Below are 19928 nucleotides of genomic sequence, written 5' to 3' on the forward strand. Positions count from 1 at the left end.
TGATGGGGCAGGCAGCCAGCTCAGGCCTCTTGGGCTTTCCTGGTGGCTGGCAGGGCTGGTGCACAATTCCTGAATGGTCATGGGGTGGTTTGAACCTCTTTCCAGCATGGAATGGGGCTTTGAGCTCATCCTCTCCCCAGGGAAGCTTGAAGGCCATTGTTAGATGTTAAGAGCCTCTGAGTAAAGCAAGACTGCAAAGATTTGGGGTGAAAAAAAAAAAAGAAAAAAAGGGTTGTTAGCCATCCCACCCAGGTGCTCAGGGGTTAATGCTCATCACTGAGGCATTTACAGGTTTATGGTTTCAAGTCTCCCTTTTCCAGGCTTACACAAAACGTTTTGAGGTGTGTGTTGATTTGCTGAAGGGCAGCTGGAAGTCTTTATTCTTCTTCCCCTAATTTATTTTCCACCTGGGAACATCACTGTATTTCTGTGGGAAATGAATGCAACTGCAGGCAGCAGGGAGAGGGCAGTGGGAAGGTGGGGAGGGTCTGTGGGCCACAGCTCTGCTGTCCATCCCCTCTGTGCTGGGGAATCCTCCCTGGGGGCTGCTCCTGTTCTCAGCACCTCCAGGAGGGCTCAGGCTGTTCCAGCTGCAGTTCAGGTGAGCACCAGGTGAAGGAGGATGCTGGGTTTCCTGGGAAAGCCTCTCCTGGGGCTCCTGGGACTTTTCAGAATGCCATACTCAGAACAGCCCCTCAGTTTAATTTCATCCCCAGGCAGCAACAGCTTTGCTTTTCTCTGTAGCATCAGCTCCTCTTCCCTCCCAAGTCTGCTCAGTCCAGCTGCCTTCTTTTATTTGTATATATTGTTATTTTTCTATGCGTGCAGAAGTGTCAGCCTAAGCTGTCCTGGTTCCTCTTGTCTTTGCTAACAACAGCTCTAGTTCTGTAGTCTTTTCTCTACTATATTTTTTCTCTTTTTTCCTGATTCCCAGCACAGATTTTGCTGCATTTGATTTTTTTACTTTTAGTTGGTTAAACCCTTCCTGTGATACACAAGAGCTTTCCAGGGGTGCGTGGCAATAACAAAATCCTGACACAGGGATTTGGGGTGAATGGTGGCAGGGACAGCAGCTCAGCTTTGCTCACCCCCAGCCTGCACCAGGAGCTGGGAATGTCAGGCTTTGGATTCAGCATCCAGGAGGTTGGGAAGCAGGAGGAGGGAAGCAGCCAAGAGTAAGAACAAAGCCACCCAGGAACGTGGCTGCCAAGGAGGGTGTGCAGGGTGTCCAGGAACCTTCCCAGGTCCTCTACAAAAACTCTTTGAGGAGGGAAGTTGTGGATGAGGGGAAATGTCCACGTGCACTCACCAGGGTGGGACGTGGGGTGGATGCTGACAAAAGGAAACATCTGCTTTATCAGGGAGAAAACATCCATCAGGGGGGATCTGAAAACCTCCTGCTCCATGCTTGCAGTGGCTCCTTGATTTGCCCTGAACTTGGGTTGCCTCCCTCCCCCCTTTTTTTTTTTTGTCTGGCAGAGAGGAGATGGTTGGGTTTGGGGTTTTGCTGTAACCAGGTCACCTCAAAGCCCCACCTCAGCACCAAAGGCTCTTCCCAGGTCTCCAACTCATCCCTGTACGTTCCAGCTCTTCCAGTGAATCATCTGAGGTTCTTCCTGAGCTGTTTAAGAGGGAATTTTGGAAACACTGAGAAATTCCCTCGGATTTCAGCATTCAGTGAGGGTTGCAGCATCATCCTGCCTCAGGAATGCTCTGGCGAAGTTTCTGCCAACCCCCTGCTGGGATTTCCAAGCTGATCCAGGCTGTTGCTCTAGTTACAAGCTGTGCAAGCTCTCCTCTTCAGGCCAGACATCAGAAGCATCTCAGTCTGCTCATTTTTGCCTTCCTAACCTGTGCTGGGGTGGATATTCCAGGTGCTGGAATTCAGCACTCACCTTCTTCCTTTTCAGAACCTCTCAGGTGCTGCAGGGATTTTCCCCTGAACTGAGGATGATGATGATGAGGGGGTTGGATTCCTCACCCAAAGTACAGTTTAATGCAGTTTTGATTTGGCTTTAGGAAAAAAAAAACCTAAACCAAAACACTTAAAAGAAGGTAGTGACTGTCTTCTGAAGCAGTGAACTGGCTGCTCGTGGCTGGGGGATGCAGCTAAGGCTTTGACCTCCCTTCCTCATTTCCTGAGCTGGGTGAATTAAGAAATAATGGTGTTTCAAAGCCAGGATTTTATCCAGTGTGGAGTTGTGCAGACCTGTAATTCCCAGGCTGTCTTTTGGGAGCTTTGCTTGATGCTCTCTCCCCTGTGATTTCAGAGCCTGGCTGTGCCAAGGTGCTTGGCTTCCCATCTGCTGCAGGAAAGTTCCTGGCTTCCTCAGGGGACTGCTTGGATGATAATTTCCCCCCTTTGTATGGATTGCTTTCCCAGGGCTGGGACTAATTTGGCTCAGGTTCCCTCCCCTTCCCCATCCAGGAGGAAAAGGGATCTGGCTGTAGGACTGTCCACCCTGTGAGCAGAAGGGGGTTCAGCACCATCTGAGGGTGCCAGGCTTTCCTTGAAGCTTTTTTTGGGTGGTGTTCAGATGGCTTGGGGTGTTACTTGGGTAGCTGGGGTGTTGTTTGGGTGGTTGGGGTTTTATTTGGATAGTTGGGGTGTGGTTTGGGGTGGTGCTTGGGTGATTGGGGTATTATTTGAATAGTTGGGGTGGCGTTTGGGTGGTTTGGGGTGTTATTCAGGTGGACTGGGTTGCTACTTGGGTGTTTTGGGGTGAACTGCAGGGGTGTCTCCCAGCTGGGGCAGGGCTGGGAGCTGGGGGGGGTTTCTTGCAGAGCCAGGAGGTCTCAGAATTCTTGCAGAGGGATGGAGGGGGGAAACACCACGACAAAAAGCAGCAAAATGCTTCGTGCTGAGGGAGCTGTTCTTGGTGCCTGTGCCCAGCAGAGCTGTGGGGTGGATGGGTGGGTTCCTTGCTGCTAGTCTGTGAAAAGAGAAGTGAAGGCTTCTGAAAGAATTTTTCCACAGAGTTAGGACATCCCTGCCTAGGTCAGCCTCTGGGTTTTTTTGGTGATGAAATGTGATCCCTGTGCAAATGTGATCCCAGAGCAAAAAGGAAAGGTTTGCTTTTCCTTTGGCAGTGAGAAACAACCCAGTCGTGCTCTTGACTTTCATCTTGTCTTGAACCTGCTGAGATCCACTGAGATATTCCATCATTTTGGAGCTCTTCCCAACTCCCCATCAGGCCCCTGCCTGGGATCCCAGTGTAACTTTATCCATTTGCCATCTGAATTTCTAATGTGAAGCATCAGTTTTCTGTAGGTTGGAGCAGAGTTTCAGTAGCATTTCATTTCCTACTCCTTTTTTTTCCCCTTCCCTACCAAAGGTACTTTTCTGAAGGCTTCAGCTGCAAGTGTAAAGATGCAACAGGGGAAATGGAGGTGCCTGGGAGCAGGGAACAAAGGGTGTGGATTAAAAGCTGTTTACTGAGCAGGTCCAATATGAAACTCCTCCCGCCAGCCCTTTACAGCCACTCCAGTGAGCTGGGAAAAGGAGGAGATCAGCTCCTGGGGTACACAGAGCTGTAAATGTTCAGAGAAATGGCAAAAGAAGTGAAACCTGGAGATGGTGAAGCTCAGGCTGGAAAGTAAGAGTGGGGTTGGAGACCTTGTCTTGGGTAAGAGCAGAGGAGAAGCGTAGGCACAGGGTGAGAGGCCCCTGAAAAAGCCTGGTGCTGTGTGGGAGGATGTAGCAGAGCTATCTCAGAATAGATCAGGCCAGTGGGAAGGATTTTTTAATTTTTTTTGAGCAGTTGAGGTGAGCACATGTCTGGCATTGGCCATCTCCTGGCTGAGCAGCTGCCACCCCAGCAGGAGCTCCCAAAAAATGATTATGGAGCTGGAGGGCAGAGGTTTTGAAATGACTCTTTAATGAGGTACCTTGTCCGGATGGCTCTCAGAGGAGCAGGGAGTCTGGAAAAGGACCTGGAACATCAGGAAAAACTCCTTTAGGAATAATGTCCTAGAGGAGGTGAGTTGCTGCCCGTCAGGTGAGCTGCAGAGCCAGCTGTGGGTTGTGTGGGGGCCAGGAGGGAGGATGTGGGTGAGCAGCCAGCAGCCAGCAACCCTCTCCTCTGGGAAGGGGGGGTTCAGGACCCCTGGAGTGGGCAGGGGGGGTTGGAAAGGAGAAGGGAAGGAGTTAACCCAGCGTGGTTTGAATTGGTGTTGTATAACCAACGTGGCTGTGTTGTCATGGCATAATTGTATCTGATGGTGTTTTGTCAGGCAGATGACAGGTAGTACAAGTTCAGCATTGCTTGCTGCAGCAGGAGATTATTTTGAGATAATCTGAGGAGGAAATGACAGCAGATGTGACGATTAGAAATGCAAGGCAGAGAGGTTATGCTCAAAAGTCTCTTCTCAGCCCCCACTCCTGGGACTTTGGGTTGAAACTCTGCTGGTTTGGGACAACAGAGTTTGCAAACCACAGCACCTGAACAGAGGGAATGTGGAGGGTGGCTGTGAAAATAAAAATGAGGTTCTGCCTTCCCCCCTGGGTGGGTGTCCTGAGCCTAAAGACAGCAATGAACCTTTTCACCTTTGAGCACAGGAAGCCTGGCAGGAGCACACAGCCATCCCCAGGGCCTCCCTGATGCCATCTCTGCTAAAATCTGTGCCAGGCAGAGGAGACATTTTGGCAGCTGGGGGAGGAGGCAATAATAAAGGATCAAACCTTTCCTGAAGCAGCTGGATTTAGGGGGAATCTGCCCATGGCAAGGAGCCCTCCTGGCATCGTCTGCTAAGAGTCTTGGATTGTCTTGGGTGGGAGGTGTTAACTGCAACGTCTGAGCAAATTTTGGGGGAATTCTGCTTAAAACGTGCTTCACTCTTCATACCTGGAAATGCTTCTTGAATGGTTTTGAGGGTGCAGTCTGGTTTGTGTTGCCTGCTCTTTTGGAGGCTGAACAGGCAGCAGCTTCTCTGCAGGGCTTGAGGGAATAAAACCAATAAAACACTGAATTGCCTTCTGCTTAGGAATAATTTAGAAGTTAAAATTCTTTGGTTTCCAGACTTGCAGCCTGGATCACAAGGGTCTTAGCCCTTGGATCTTAAGGGTCTTTTCCAAGCAGAACATTGTGGTTTTGCAGGCAGGGAGGGCTGCAGGGCCATGGTGAGCCAGGGCTCTGCCTTGGGGCCAGGTCCATTCCACCTTCCTCTGGCAGGAGGCACCACCCCTGCAGGTTTGATATTCCACCAGGAAATCATCCCCTGGCAGAGGTTCACTTCCGAGCTAAACCTAGTGCTCTCCTTATCCTCAGCTTCCCAGAATAATCCATCCCTGTCAGTCCATCAGCTTGGCCTGGGTGTGCCAGGATGAAGTTGTGATGGTGCTGTGGGAACCCAGGGAGGCTGCTGCTGGTGATTCACAGACACCTGAATTCCCAAATCAAGTCCAGGCAGGCATCACCTTTGAATTTTGCCAAAGATTTTTAGGAGGTGGTGCAGCTTGGGGAGGTTCTCAGCACCACTAATGGGTGGTGGGAGAGCACCCAGTGCTTCCCCCAGGGGGAAAACCTTTGTGAGGTTGTGGGCAACATCTGGGTAACTTTGTGCTGAGTGGAGATGGGAACTTGGAGGGTCCAGTTTGGGGTTCCTGCTCTGACATTTTGGGCTTGAATGTCTTTAGCTTGGATCTGCAAGAGCAAATCCTGGATCTGCAAGAGAAATTTGTGGATATTTTTTAGCTTCCTTCTGGAGCTGCTTCCTTCCCACTGCATCTCACACAAGATTGCTCCTTAACTAGATGTTTTTTCTTGTAAAAATGCTCCAGGCTCTGTGGTTGCCCCCAGCTTGATCCAAGGCACCTGATGCTGTGGTTACTGAGCTGGAAGAGAGGTCTGGCAGTTTAATGAAGCAAAGCCTCATCCCAGTTTTTCCCCGCCTCTCAGGTGGCTAGCAATGAGGACCAGGAAGTGGCCTCTGGAAATTCAAGGGTTTGAGTTGATTATTATTATTAATTTTTCTTTTTAGCATCTGTGACTAAAACCCGGGAAGGTGGTACCTGGGGTCATCCTCTTCAGCAGTCCCTCCCAAGGGGCTGGAGCTTTGGAGTTGTTACCAGCAGCAATGCACAAGAAGTATGAGGCTGGGAAGGGTATATTCCACTTCTTAATTTAACGTTGTTGCTAACTGAAATATTTTTTTTGGGGGGGGGGGGGTGTTTTTCAGGTGCTGGAGAGTCTGGGAAAAGTACCATTGTGAAGCAGATGAAGTAAGTGAGTGTGCAGGCATGTAAACTGCATTTTTTTAAATTTTATTTTTGGTGTGAGAATGAAGTAAGAAATCTGTGATGCCCTTTTGGTTTGGCTTGGGAATGACAGCTTGGGTTTCTTCCAGGATTATTCACGAGGATGGCTACTCAGAGGAAGAATGCAAACAGTATAAAGTGGTTGTCTACAGCAATACCATTCAGTCCATCATTGCAATCATAAGAGCCATGGGAAGGCTAAAGATAGACTTTGGGGAAGTTGCCAGAGCAGTAAGTATTTCACTTATTTCCCTTAGTCTGAGTGAATTGTGGTATTGAATCTTGGAAATTCAGTCTGTGGCACTGGCAGTGGAAACATCTTGGTTACAATAGCAAAAAGGGCTTTCCTAAACTGGGATGGATTCCTGGTACAAAGCCTCAAGTGAAAAAGCACTGAGATTAGGGCAAAGAACCTTTAGGAGTTTGAATGCTCAAGAAAAAAATCAATAATTCTCAAATATTTGTCTTAAATAGTCGATTTTTATAACAAAATCCTCATTTTTGGTTTAAATTGCTTGACATAAGGTTTCAGGAGTTTCACATCATTGTGCCACATAGTCTTGAAGCTGAATACATTTGAATCACTTTCACTATTCACTTTCTATTGATACTGCATTTTTCTTTGCTGCTATACTGCACAGCACTAAACCAGATTTTTTTTTTTTTTGGTCCCAGTTGAAAAATTATTTACCCTTCAGTCCATGAGATACCACACAGAACTTGGCCCTTCTGGAGACAAACAACTTGAAGCTTTGGGGGGAGAAGAGAGGGATGGGACCATGATTCCTTCCAGCAGCTGCTGCAGGATGGTTCCTGTGATTTGGGGGGGTATCAGAAGGTTTGGATCAATCCTAATTTGTGTCCCTGTGCTCTCCCCCTGCAGGATGATGCCCGCCAGCTCTTTGTGCTGGCAGGCAGTGCAGAGGAGGGGGTGATGACTGCTGAGCTGGCAGGAGTGATCAAGAGGTTGTGGAGGGATGGTGGGGTCCAGGCCTGCTTCAGCAGATCCAGGGAATATCAGCTGAACGACTCTGCCTCCTAGTAAGAAACCTCCTCAGGTTCTGGGCTCCTCACAAACCCAGAATGGGGTTGGGGAAGGGATGGTGTGACCACAAGGGGGTGGTGCTTGGGTCCTTTTCCCTGAAACCCCCTGCATAACTGGTCTGGCTTGCCAGAGGGTTGGGATCTGGAGCTGATTTGATGGTCATCCAAGTCTGGTTTTCTGTCTGTCTCCCCTGTTACTGGAAAACCCCCACACTCCATGTTCTGTGCCTGGGTGATCTGGTTTTTGTTTTGTGTAAGAATAACTCAACAGCTTGTGTGAAGGTGGCTTGTGACCAGCTCTGTCCCTCCAGTGACACCTCCTGAAACCTGATTAACCTCCCCACTGAGTGATTTCCGAGAGCTGGGGCCTCAGTCCCAGATCAATACCCACAGAGTTGTTCTCTCCCTCCACTCCTGTCCCTGACACCTTGCTGCAGGGGAGCTGCAAACCTGCTTAGTGTTCTCTTCCTGAAACACACACCATTGCTTAGCAGTTGGGAAGTTACAACCAGATAAATAGGCTGCTGCCAGCTGGCTAATGAGAATTTTGACTAAATGCCTCATCTGTTTCCAAGAGACAGGTTTGTGCAAGGAGGGGAAGCTGTTTCCTTTAATGAGCAAAACAGCTGTTACTTTTTTTTTTTTCATTTTGTTTTGTTTTGGGTTTTTTTCTTAAACTTGTAGGCTTCATCTCTCTGGAACAAACATTTGAAAGGGTGATTTGGGGGGCTAAATGTGTCTTCTGATGGCCAGTTAAAAATTTGTCTCAATTTAGCCAAGTTTCAAGCCTTTGAAAAATTAGTTTGGAAGGTACTTTATGTAAAAAAACAAACAAACGCCAACCTTCAGATGTGTAACAGCCCATCTTCCTGCAGGCTCTGAGCATATCTTAGCTTGAAAATAAAGAAGAATTTTTCTAAATGTGTCCCACCTTGGCAGGCTATCATGGTTTTAGATCAAGGTAAATGAGTTGACAGGAGGAGGCTTCCTCAGATTCCTGTGTGCCTTTACAGCCTGCAAGGAGGGAAACTTCAGATTCAAAGGGAGAAAAAAGGAGGGAGGATGAACTGGGGAAGTAATTTAATGAGAAGAGAAGGAAAGCTTAAGGGCTTCTTGGGCAGAGAATCTAGGGCAGAAAGTCTCAGAGGTTGAGGAGGGAGTTAAAAGCTGGGGGACCTTGACTCTGTGGTCTTGGTGCTCAGCTTTGAAAGAGAATGAAGTCAGGATGGAGAACAGGGTAAAACCAAAGGAGAGAGGGTGTTAGTCTGTTTTAGTAGGTACCCACTTGCCCTGCTTCCCTTCCAGAATGGATTTCAGGGCTTTTTTCCTCTTTCTGAACATCTCTACCCCACTGGTGCTGAGTTTCTGGTGGGGGTGGGTGACCCCTTGCTGGGTTGGTGTCACACCTGCATGACTGAGCCCTGTGCTGACCCACTCAGTGCTTTTCTGATAAGTGCATCAGAGTTTTGTTTCCTGTCCAAAGACCACAGGAAGCTGCAGTGTAATTTCCACCCAGCAACTCAGCAGTTGGGAAAGGCCAGTGGGTTCCTCTAACTCAGAGCAGCAGCAGGAAGATAAAAACCTGTTTTCTCCTGCAGGACCCTCAGCCCATCTCATCAGGGTGAGCTGGCCAGAGGAGTGTTAGTCAGGCAGTATTTTTTCCTCTCTATTTGTCTGCCAACCTTCCTTATCTCCTGGCACTGTCCAATTAGTTCCTTTGTCCACACTTGATATGTGTCTTGTGATCCCTTCTTGTGGTGGTCACATAGGTACCAGCTTCTCTGCACAGTTCTCTTGGGGGAATTCCACTTCCCTTCTCCTTCCTGGTCATGGTGGAGGGCTCCATTGCTCAGCACCCTGAAAGATGTGCCCATGGTGGTCAGCACTGGGCCCTGCTGCTGCTGGTGCCCCTGCCTGCCCAAAATCACCATGAGTAGGAGAAAGCTTCAACTGATGATGCTGGGGACTTTCCAGTACGCCTTCATATCTAAAAATGGGGCTGAAACTTCAGGATTAGCAGCCTTGAAATACCTGCTCTTTTGGAGGCAACTGAATTTCAGCTGGAAAACCAGTGCTGAGCTGTGTTGCATGCCTGATGCTGCTCCTCCTTTCACATCAGATCTCAGAACCTCTGCTGAGATGCTCAGAAAGCGAGAAGGGGAAAAAAAAAAAAAAAGGAACATCTGAGCAATCACTTGTGGAAATTGGGTGCCATCAAGAACAAGATGTGGCAGAGAGCCAGGACTTTCAGAGCAGCATCAGATTGTTCTGCAGAACTTCTCTTCCTGCTGTTTCCTGCACTCCTGTGGGCAGGGATCCTGCCCATCCCACCAGAGAGCTGCCCTAGCAGGCAGGAGGCAACTGTGATAACCTCATGTCTTAATCCATCTGCATCAGGCAGGGGGGGGCTCCCAAAGATAACCCCTTGTGATACTGGGCTAAAGGATCTGCCCTGGAATCAGAGTGGGGTTTGCATGTTTTGTTCTTGGTTTTGAAGCAAACTCTTCATCTAAACTGTGGATGTTCAAGCACTGGTGTGAATACTCAGCTTCTCCAGCCACCACCTGTTGTATCCCTTTGGAACTGTCCCTCTCCTTTGCAGTATTGCAAATAATCTCTATTTTGACTCTCCTTAGTGCAGCTCCTTTTTTTTCTTTACCTATGACAGGAGCTCTGTAGCCCACCTCTCCCTGCTCCACTCAGTGCCCTGGAGACAAATTCTTGGTGCACAATTCCTGGTGTTCTCTGGTGGAACCAGGGCTGGGTGCTGTCCTGCCCATCTGTTCCCTCTGGTTGGTTCTTTGAGCAGGTAACACTTCAGAATACTTCAGCTGCTGTTTTTCCCATTTTTTCCCAAATTCATGCAGGCTGCAATGCTGTAGGTAATTATCTGCAGTCTCTCAGGCAATTAGCATAGTTTCTGATCAACTGTTCTCTCTTCTGGCATATCTTGTCTGGCTCCCAAGTGGCAGTTTTGGCCTGAATTCCCTGGCATGGGGCTGGATAAAACCTAGATTATTTCTGTGTTGGTTTTTATTCCCCTCTCCTCTTTGTCTTCAAGCACAAGCTTGCAGGGCACTGTCCTCCCATCTGTGTCCTGGTGCTTTCTTGTGATTCCCCTCGAGCAGCGTTGCCTGAGGTTCACACCTCAAGTTTTTCCAGCAGGATTTTTCATCCATGTGTCTGTCTCAGCTGGCCCAGATGAGCCTCTACATTGATAAAGGAATACACAACACCCCTTTTTCCTGGAGCTCCAGCCCTGTTCCCTTGCATTCTGCTTTGCTTAACCTGCCAGAATCCAGCTAAGAAAAAAAGAGGGGAGAGAGGAGGCAGACTTGTGCAAAACAAACACCTTTTTTACACATGAATTTCACTGGGTCTTTCTTCTTGCCTGCAGGAAGGTGAATTAATTCTGTATGAGCTGAATGAATTCTGGGCAAGCTGAATTAATTCCCCACGAGCTGTCAGCCTCTGTAGGAAGAATAACCTTTGCATTTTCCACAGTGCAAGAAGGCACTTGTGAGGGAACATTTCTTGAAGGCTCAGTGTTTGGTGGCTGCCAATACCAACCCAGCTGAGCACACAACCTGCATCTTTCTGCCCTTCCAGCTCCTCTCCCTGCCCAGGGGTTGCTGCAGGATGGTGCCAGCCCCTCCTTCCCATCACTCAGGCTGTGGGATATTCATAATAAATGCTTTGTATGAATTTTTCAGAGCTGGTTTTGGCCTTGAAAAGCATTCTTTTCCAGTGCTAAAGGGAAACAGGACTAAGTTGTTAGGAAAATACCATTCCAGGGGTGATGGGAGAATGTGGAGGAGGGGAATTCTGTTCTCTTCATCATCTGCAAGCTGCCCAGAACATCCTGCTGCTGGGCTCAGGGTTTCTTCAGTCTGAGCAGGAGGTGGGACAGCCCTGAAGCTCTAAAGTTTTCTGATCACAGTGGAACTACAGCTCCTTGCAGACCCAGGAGCTGAACCACCCTGGCACAGGATGTCCTGGGAAGGACTTGGAGGGTCACAAAGACAAACATGAGCCATTGGCTTTTGGTCAGATTTTGCTTTTTTTTTTTTTTGTGCTTGAGCCTTCCTTGTATGGGTGGAACAAAAAGAAGGGAAAAAAACCCAAAGCTGTCTTTTTTTTCCAAGGTGGTGTTGGAGCATGAGAAGTAGTTGGTTCTGTAAACACAAGGATCTGAGGTGGGGAATAAGTGTTGCAACCTCAGCATATGTCTCAGCAGGAGCAGGGCAGGGACTGTCCCCTTGTGCTGGGCACTGCTGTGGCTGCACCTCGAATCCTGGGGTCAGTTTTGGGTTAGAGAAGGGGCACTGAGGGGATGGAGAGTGTCCAGAGAAGGGCAATGGAGCTGGGAAGGGGTCTGGAGAAGTTGTGAGGGCCCTGGAGGTGCTGGTCCTGGAACAGAGGAGGCTGAGGGGAGACCTTCTGGAGCATGGCAAGCTCCTCAAAGCCAAGACCCTCAGATGGTGCTTTTCCCACTTTTTTTTCATGGTCCCCTCAGTCTGTAGAGGGAAGCCCAGGCTCTGGCTTTGTTGGGTGGCCCTGGCTCTGTCCCCTGCCCACAAAGTCAAGGCAAGGGTGGCTGGAAGAGGCTGTGCAGGCACTGATAAACCCCTCTGTGCTGGATCTTCCAGCTCCTTAGGCGTTTCCAAGGGATTTGACCTTTGAGTCTCCCTAGAATTATTCTGGCAAGGCTTAATTTTTTTAAGGTATCTTGCAGCTTTATCTGCTAGACTATGTTCCCCCAGTAGATGTTCCTGTGGTGGAAGTTGTCCAACTCTGTCCACTCCTCCCTGGCTGCCTAAAAAAAACACCGGATGAGCTTTAAGGTCCCTTCCCACCCAAACCATTCCATGATCATTCTGTGATATTTCTTAGCAGAAGCCTGATGAAGGTTAAGTACCTTCCAAATTCTGCTTTCCTAAGCCAAACCCAAGTGTGCATTTTGGGTGCTGCCTTTCTGCTCAAAGAGCAGTTCACAAACCTGTCATCCCACTGAAGGAGAGAGAAGAATGAGGGGAGTTGGCCCTTCCTGGGCTCAAACAAGTTCCCAGCTCTCTGAGAAAAGCCCCGTGGCAGTGGGCGAGCATGGGCAGGAGCCTGGCAGGAGCTTGGATTTTTCTGGGGTTCAGGAAACAGAGCTCAGCACATTGCCTGCAGTCCTGGCCAAAGGGGGTGTGAGGCTGATGGAGGGGGGAGATGTGACTCAGTTGCCTTCTTGGTGACAAAGGTGAGTGGAAAAACCACCCCAGGGAGGTGGTTGAAGCCTCATCCCTGGAGATGTTGAAGGTGAGGAGGCTCTGATCACCCTGATCTGGGTGAGGGTGTTCCTGCTGGTTGCAGGGGGTTGGACTGGGTGACCTTCAGAGGTCCCTTCCAACCCAAATCATTCTCTGATTCTATGAAATCTGGAGGTCTTGGCACAGCTTTCAGGTGGATGGGAGGGGGGGTGATTCTTGGCTGGCTAGGGATCTGTGATAATGCATGAACCAAACCCTGCTTGTCTGGGGGGGGGGGCAGAGTTGATGACACAGGTGTAGGGTTCTTGTGCCATTAACCTCTGAGCAATGCTGATGAAGACAGGGCTGTGGCTGCTGGGGAGAGCACTGCTGGCACCTGGGCACCTGACAGGCTCAGCTCTTGCCTCTGGTCCCTTCCCCACGGATCTGGAAGCCTCCTTTGCAGAAGCAGAAGGCCATCTCCTTAACAGGGAAAAAGAGCTCAGAGGTGTTGCTGGAAAAGATGTTTACTCCTTACTGATGTGACAGCTTCCAAGGGAATCTCTGTAGCTGGAATTATTGGGGTCTCCATGGGCTGGGCCATGGGGGAGCTGGATATGTTGGGTGTTGTTAACTTTTCTCTTGCTGAATCTGCTGGATTATTGAGGGTAGCTTTTGATGCTTAATTCTTTCTTCCTGGTTTGTTTGGCATATCCTTGCCCTTTAAAAGCAAGTCACTGGATTTATTGTCTTGTGCTTTGATGCAAAAGACCTTGACTGCTTTGAATTGCCCCAAGAGATCTCAGCCCTGGCATGGCTTCTGCAGCAGCAGTACTCCTCATGCTAGCTTCTTATCAGCTTCCCTCCCCAGCTTAACTGAACCCTACCCCCCACATGCAGCAAGGTCATATGGGGAGGGGTTTAAAAAACCCAAACAACTCACAAACTACACAAAAATCAACCCCAGGGTAGACCCAAGGCGTTGCTGGTTTATTTTTCATTACTGGTTTATTTTTCGTTGCGTGTTCGAGGTCTGCGCTCCGCAGAGCTGCTGAATAAATGCTGTGCTGACTTTCTTCTTCTGCAGTTTATAAAAGATTCATGGGGAGTGAGCAGCCTAAAAAAAGCCCATCTTGTGTTTGTCTCTTCTGGTTTAGTTACCTAAATGACTTGGATAGAATATCCCAGCCGACCTATATTCCGACTCAGCAGGATGTCCTGCGGACCAGAGTGAAAACGACGGGCATCGTGGAGACTCACTTCACCTTCAAGGACCTCTACTTCAAGTAAGTGAAGGGCAGCACTGGTCCCTGGGGACTCTGGTGGCTTCTTCAGCACCTGGTGGGGGTGGTAGGTCCCCACACCCAGGCTGCAGAACTTCTTGCCCTCTTTTAACTGTTCTCCTCCTCCTCCTCCTCGCCGCTCTCCTGACATCGCTGCCTGGCGAGGTCAGTTTGACTTTTATTTGCCTTCTTCTGTTCTTTTCAGCTGCTTTTATGTTGGAATCGCAGACACAGGTACTGACTGCTTGTTGCAGGATCAAAAAAACCAAACCAAACCAAAATACTAAAAGGACACTGACTCCTGGAGTTTGAGCTTGAATTTAACCTTTTCCTTTGGAGCAGGAGACATGAGCTGTCCCTGCAGACCCCCTCAGCTCCGGGCTGCATGGTGTTCCCCCTGGAGATGATTGTGCTGCCCAGCAGAGTTGGGGTGTGCAGAAAGCCTTGGGGGCCCTGGCTGCCTTTGCCTGCCACCACAGAGGATGGGACTTTCCTGTCCTCTCTGCCTCTTAAATGCAATACCTGCAGGTTTGGGCAGGGAGCCTGCTCGTGGCAGTGTCCCTTTACGTATCACTAACCACCTCCTGCTAACCGCCCCTCCCTGCTCCTGGGCTGCTCCTTAGAAAATCCTCGCTTCACACCCTGAGTTTGCCCTCCTGACAGCCAGCCTGGAGCCCCTCAGGGTGGCCATCCCTGTCCCCTGACATGGGTGTAGGAAAACACAGCACCTGTAGCTGGGGCCAGTTCCCTTTGTGTTTTCACCTCACTGTTGCTCAGAGCCTTTAAGCATTTGTTTGCTTCTCTTTAGTTTGTGTTTGAAAGAGCTCTAGCAAACATCCAAGTGTTGCTTATAGAATCAGATTTGTTTGCATGCTTTTTTTTGTGAGGGGGGGTGAGAACAGTAGCATTTTGGCTTCTCAACCATCTTAACTTCTGAGCCATTTGAACCAAAAGGCATCACTGAGCTGCTGACGTGGCTCCTGGTTCGCCCAGGGAGAGCTCATCTTCCGTTGTGATAGATGAGGATTAGCATTTCCAGCTGCAGCCTCTGCTGCTCTTTGAAAAATCCTCCTGTCTGACTAATGTGGAAGAGTTGAGCTGTGGGGCTGGGGGGCGAGCAGACATATTCTGTTTAATCACCATAACCCTTCTTTTCAAGCGAAATGGCTGAGCGCCCCACTGCAGAGAAAGGAAATTGCTCTGCCCCAAGCCTGCCTGGAGTCATTGATCATGTGCAGAGCCTGAGACACACGAGGTGTCTCGTCTCGGAGGGATTTGCTCCACAAAGGAAAGCATTAATACATCTTAAACCCTAAAGCTGCCACCTTGCCCACGACAGCAGCCTTGATGTTAATCTCAGACACTCGCAGCGGGCAGGGGGAGCGTTAGTGCCTCTGTGACTCGAATGTGGATGAGCTCAGTGCAGCTGAGTTCTCAGGGATGCTGTTCTTCCCAGGTGTCAAGCAGCAGAGAGCAATGCTACCAGATTAAATAAATACCCTCGAAATAAATACCCTGTGTCCTCATGGAGGTTTTCATCTTTCCTCCCGTGGTCCATGGGGATGGTTAAAAAGAGGAGGGAGCAAGCTGAGCGGCTCCTGGCCATGCTGTTTGCATTCCACACCCCCCCCCCCCAAGGCAGTTTCTGTCTTTTCTGCCTGTTTGCTTGGATAAGAAATCAATGTTGATGATTTTCTGAGCTCTTAGATATCGATGTGGCATGCTTTAATGAAGTCACATCCCATCAGGATATCGTGGGCAATCCTGCCTCTCATCCAGATAGTTTGGTGAGCAGCAAGGTGTTGCAGCTACCCAGGGCACTTGCATCCTCTTTTATAGACAGAGATCCAGTTAGCAGCTCTGCAGCCTTTCAACTCTAGCAGCTCACAGACTATGATTATTATTATTATTATTATTTTAGTACACAAAACTGTTTCTTAACCCCATGAATGTTTTATGGGGTCCCAGGACAGTGTGCAGGTGGGATGATCCAGATAATCCTTTGCCTGACATGGTGTCAATTAACTGGAAGAGCTCTGCCTGTGAGTAGGTGTTTGGAGTCCAGTCAAGCAAATGGATTGTTGCTAAGGTGATGAGAAACAGCAAACCAAACCAGTGTGCCCTGGTGATTCAGCAGAGCTCTGGATAGTGCTGTAGGGAACGGGTAGTTCTTCCTGCTGAAATGGCTCTAAAGAAAAGAATTCTGGATTTAAAATCCACTCTCCTGGGCAAAAGAGGGCTTCAAGCTGTTGGACTTGTACCTCTTGCCCCCTAAGCCCTGCTTGTCTGCAAGTCCTTAGTTCCATCTGCTGGGAAATGGGGTGGTGGCTGGGGCAGGAGGTATCTCCACAGCTCCTGAGCTGCTTCTCCTGCCTCTCCCAGGATGTTTGATGTTGGTGGCCAGAGGTCAGAGCGCAAGAAGTGGATCCACTGCTTTGAAGGGGTGACTGCCATCATTTTCTGCGTGGCCCTCAGTGATTACGACCTGGTGTTGGCTGAGGATGAGGAGATGGTATGTTACAGAGCAGCTGCCTGTGCCTGGCACTGTTAGAGGGGAGGTGGAACCCCAGGGTGGGCATGGCCCTGGCTTTGCTCCTTCTGTTCCAGTCGTTCAGGGCTGTGGAGATGAAGCTCTTCCTCACAGCAGTATTTTACCCCAGAAGCTGATGAGCAGAATGGTTAAATGAGGTTTGTTTCCAGGCCCTGGTTAGAGGGAGATGCCATGTGCTGTCCCTCCAGCCTGTTCCCTGAGGAGGGATATTGATCTTCATTATTAATTGAAATAATTTTGGGACAAAAAACCCTCCCTGGAGGAACAAACACATCCAGGGTGAGTTAGAGGCTGGGCAGGTGACGTGACCCTGCTCAGGGTTGTGCTTATGCCCTTCCCAGTGAAGTGCCAGTGAGGATATTTGGGTGACACTCAACATTGTCTGTCCCTCCACTAATAACTCTGCCATCAGTCATCACCCTTCTCCTTTCCTTTCCCAGAACCGGATGCACGAGAGTATGAAACTGTTTGACAGCATCTGTAACAACAAATGGTTCACAGACACCTCCATCATCCTCTTCCTGAACAAGAAAGACCTGTTTGAGGAGAAGATCAAGAAAAGCCCCCTAACCATCTGCTACCCAGAGTACACAGGTAAGGGTGGGCTCCTGAAACTGCCTTTGATTTCTCAGAGATTCTGATTCGCAGAGACAGGGATGAGTCAGTTAAACCCCATGCTGTCCAGGGTACCTTTAGAGCTCATCTTTTTCCCCCATTTCCTTAGCTCTGTCCCTTGGGCAGCATCTTGGGGCTGTCCAGTTAGCTGATAGCTCATGTTCTTAGCAGAGATGTGGTCATGCATGTTTTATGGCCTGGAATACCTTGAAAATTAAGGTCACACTGCATTTTTCACATGATGAGGACAATACTTTCATTTAACTTTAATTTTAGAGGCTGGGAAACTTACCCAGGTCCTGGGTGTGGTGTTTGTCCACCCTGATGTGCCTGTGTTTCAGCCCTTCCCTGCCCTGACCTCCAGGGAGCTGATGCTTTACCTCCTCACTGCTGCAGGCATTTAGGGGTTGGTTGGGGTTTTGCTGAAGGTCCTTCAAGCCTGTTTATTCTTGTTATTTGTCACTTTTCTGCTCTTAACTCCCATTTTTCCAGCAGGAAGCATTCAGGTAGCCATCATACAGCAATTCCTCCTCTGGGCTGGAGTAGGAAGGCGTAGGAGTGACTTGTCCAAGGTCACTGCCCAGGAGCTGGGAATAGACTTCAACTTTCCCAGAAGGGGTTAATGGTGGATTTGGATTTGTAGCAGGATAAGGCAGATGGTTGCAAGCAGCTTAATGTTGGACTTAAAAGATCTCTCTCTGCTGTGAACTGCTGGCCAAAGTAAAAAGGATCTTCCCTTTTTTTCCAGGCTCCAACACATACGAGGAAGCAGCTGCCTACATCCAGTGTCAGTTTGAAGATCTGAACCGGAGAAAAGACACCAAGGAGATCTACACCCACTTCACCTGTGCCACCGACACCAAGAACGTGCAGTTTGTCTTTGATGCTGTCACAGATGTCATCATTAAAAACAACCTGAAGGAATGTGGGCTCTACTGAGGAGGAAGGAGCCTGGGGAGAAGGTAAAACCCAGGGGGGGCTTCTCCTGGGGATGGGGGGTTAAGCATCAGCCTGCCTTCACTTTGCACCTCTCTAACCCTCCCTCTTTTCTTTCCAGTTTTTCCAGTGTGGTGTTTCCAGACCCAGACTCTTTTTGCTGCCTTGTGGGGAGAGCTGCAAGCATGACCAGGAGCAGGGAAGGCCCCCAGCATGCAGCATCCTTCCCTTCTTTAGCACAATCTTCTGTATTAGGGATCTTTTTAATTGATATTGGGATGGTGACCTCTAGGTCAAGCTGGAACAACTGTTTGTGTGATTAGATCCATCCTGGCATCGTTTGGATGGTGTGATCTCCAGTGTGTACAGCTGTTGTGAAGTTGAGGTGCTGGATTCCAGGCCTTTGATATGTAGCTTTCTCTCTTTCTTTTGGTTAACAAGCCACCACTAGTCTGTTTTTAAGGTTGTTTATTTGTGGGTTTTTTTTTTTCATCGAGAAAACTTACAACTTTACTAAATTTTATTTCTTTATTTGCAAATAAATCTTGTTTTAATAATAATAATAAAAAAAACCAAAAACAACAACAACAGTCACTTAACTATGCACATGTGACCAGATCATGCAGAAAGTAATTCCTCTTAGCAGGAACTCTTTGTTTTTAACACTTGGTATGGTCAGGATTTGATATTTCTTCAACTACTTAAAGGATCCTTAGAGCTCTTCTGGCGATAGCTTTGGCTTTTTCTGCTCTGTAACTTGTCACCCTCCTGCTCCCAAAAGGCTTTGGAAAGAAGCTTCTGCAGCAGGACCAAGTCCTTCTAGCTTAGGGGTGAACCTGGTTTGTGCTGAACCCCCCAGGGAGGTTACTTCTGCCTGGCAAGCAGCAGGCTGGGTGGGGGGAACCTTGTTCTGCATCCCTGGGAGAACCAAACTGGATGGGAAACACTGCTCAGAGCTACTCCCTCCAACACTGAGACCCTGGGGGTGGTTTTGGTCTCAACCAGTGGATGGGTTTGTGAAGGGTGCCCCTTGTTCTGCCCTTCCCATGGCTTTTTCTGTTCAGAGCGTCCTTAACCTGTATTGACAAGCATGCCTTTACTTTGTATATGTGGTGCCAAATCCCTGTTTGCCATCATTTTTACTGTAGTGCTGTTCATCACCAGTCAGTACATTCCTTTGCTGAACCATTGCATTCAGACTCTCTTTATTTTTATTTCCCCCTCCCAGTTTGTCACGTGTACAGTTTCAATCTGTTCTACTTGTTTGCAGTATTAAAAATGGTGAGGAAAGAGTTAGCCTTTTTGCTAGTTTATTCATTTTCTTTCTTCTTCGTTTCCCCCTCCCCTTGTGCTTCTGCTGGAGAGGGAAGGGAAGTGCTTGGGTGGGAGTGGGGTAATGAAGGGGAGGGGAAGGTTCCTCCTGCTTCCCCCCACCCCGTGCTCTCTGCTGCTCCCAAAGACTTTTGGGTGGTGCTGGGAAGCACTCAGCATCCAGCCACTCCTCCAGATTACCAGCAGTAAATCACCCATCTGCTTCTTTAGAGCCTGAGTCTTGCTGCCTCTTTTTAACCCAGTGACAAAACCACAGCTCTGGGAGCTGTGACAGGCTGGAGATGTCACCCCTTTCCAAGACATTTCCCTAGAAACAGGGAATGAAAAGATTCAGGGGTGCTTTGGGTGCTAAAAATGGTTCCCCCGTGGTGTCTGCCACTGCCCAGAGCAGATTTTGGGTCTGGAAACTCTTGCCCAGTCTGCTTTGAGCTCTGACTGCCTGACAGGCCCATGCCAAGCCTTCCCCCAGGTTCACACCACGACCACAGCTTGGGAACAAATTCACCCAACCCCCCCTCCCCCCAGGACTACCAGAGGAAGACCCCTTGGTCCTGGTTGGAGATCCATGGGAATGAAGGTGAAGAATGGAAAATATCCCTTGATCTGAACTCCTGGGAGACAGGGCAAAGGGTCCTTAGGGAGGGATGGAAAAGGCAGACCCTGTGTCATGCGTATTC

General features: G+C 49.0%; 1 protein-coding gene across 2 annotated transcripts; it reads left to right on the forward strand.

Annotated features, from left to right (window-relative positions):
- The first annotated feature begins 3559 nt into the window (after positions 1-3559).
- On the forward strand, positions 3560-19209 carry GNAI3 (G protein subunit alpha i3). Of its 2 annotated transcripts, none has more exons than XM_071768334.1 (9): positions 3560-3596; positions 6178-6220; positions 6346-6487; positions 7140-7297; positions 13692-13820; positions 16200-16329; positions 16809-16962; positions 17732-17945; positions 18041-19209. In XM_071768334.1, the coding sequence occupies exons 1-8, from the start codon at positions 3575-3577 to the stop codon at positions 17920-17922; spliced, it is 969 nt and encodes a 322-aa protein (XP_071624435.1). In that variant the 5' UTR covers positions 3560-3574; the 3' UTR covers positions 17923-17945; positions 18041-19209. The 2 variants fall into 2 exon arrangements, with proteins under 2 accessions (XP_071624435.1, XP_071624434.1); XM_071768333.1 differs by lacking the exon at positions 3560-3596 and adding an exon at positions 5802-5844.
- Positions 19210-19928: the final 719 nt, after the last annotated feature.

This window comes from Heliangelus exortis, chromosome 25 (assembly GCF_036169615.1).
Source record: "Heliangelus exortis chromosome 25, bHelExo1.hap1, whole genome shotgun sequence".
In the NCBI taxonomy this organism is placed as follows: domain Eukaryota; kingdom Metazoa; phylum Chordata; class Aves; order Apodiformes; family Trochilidae; genus Heliangelus; species Heliangelus exortis.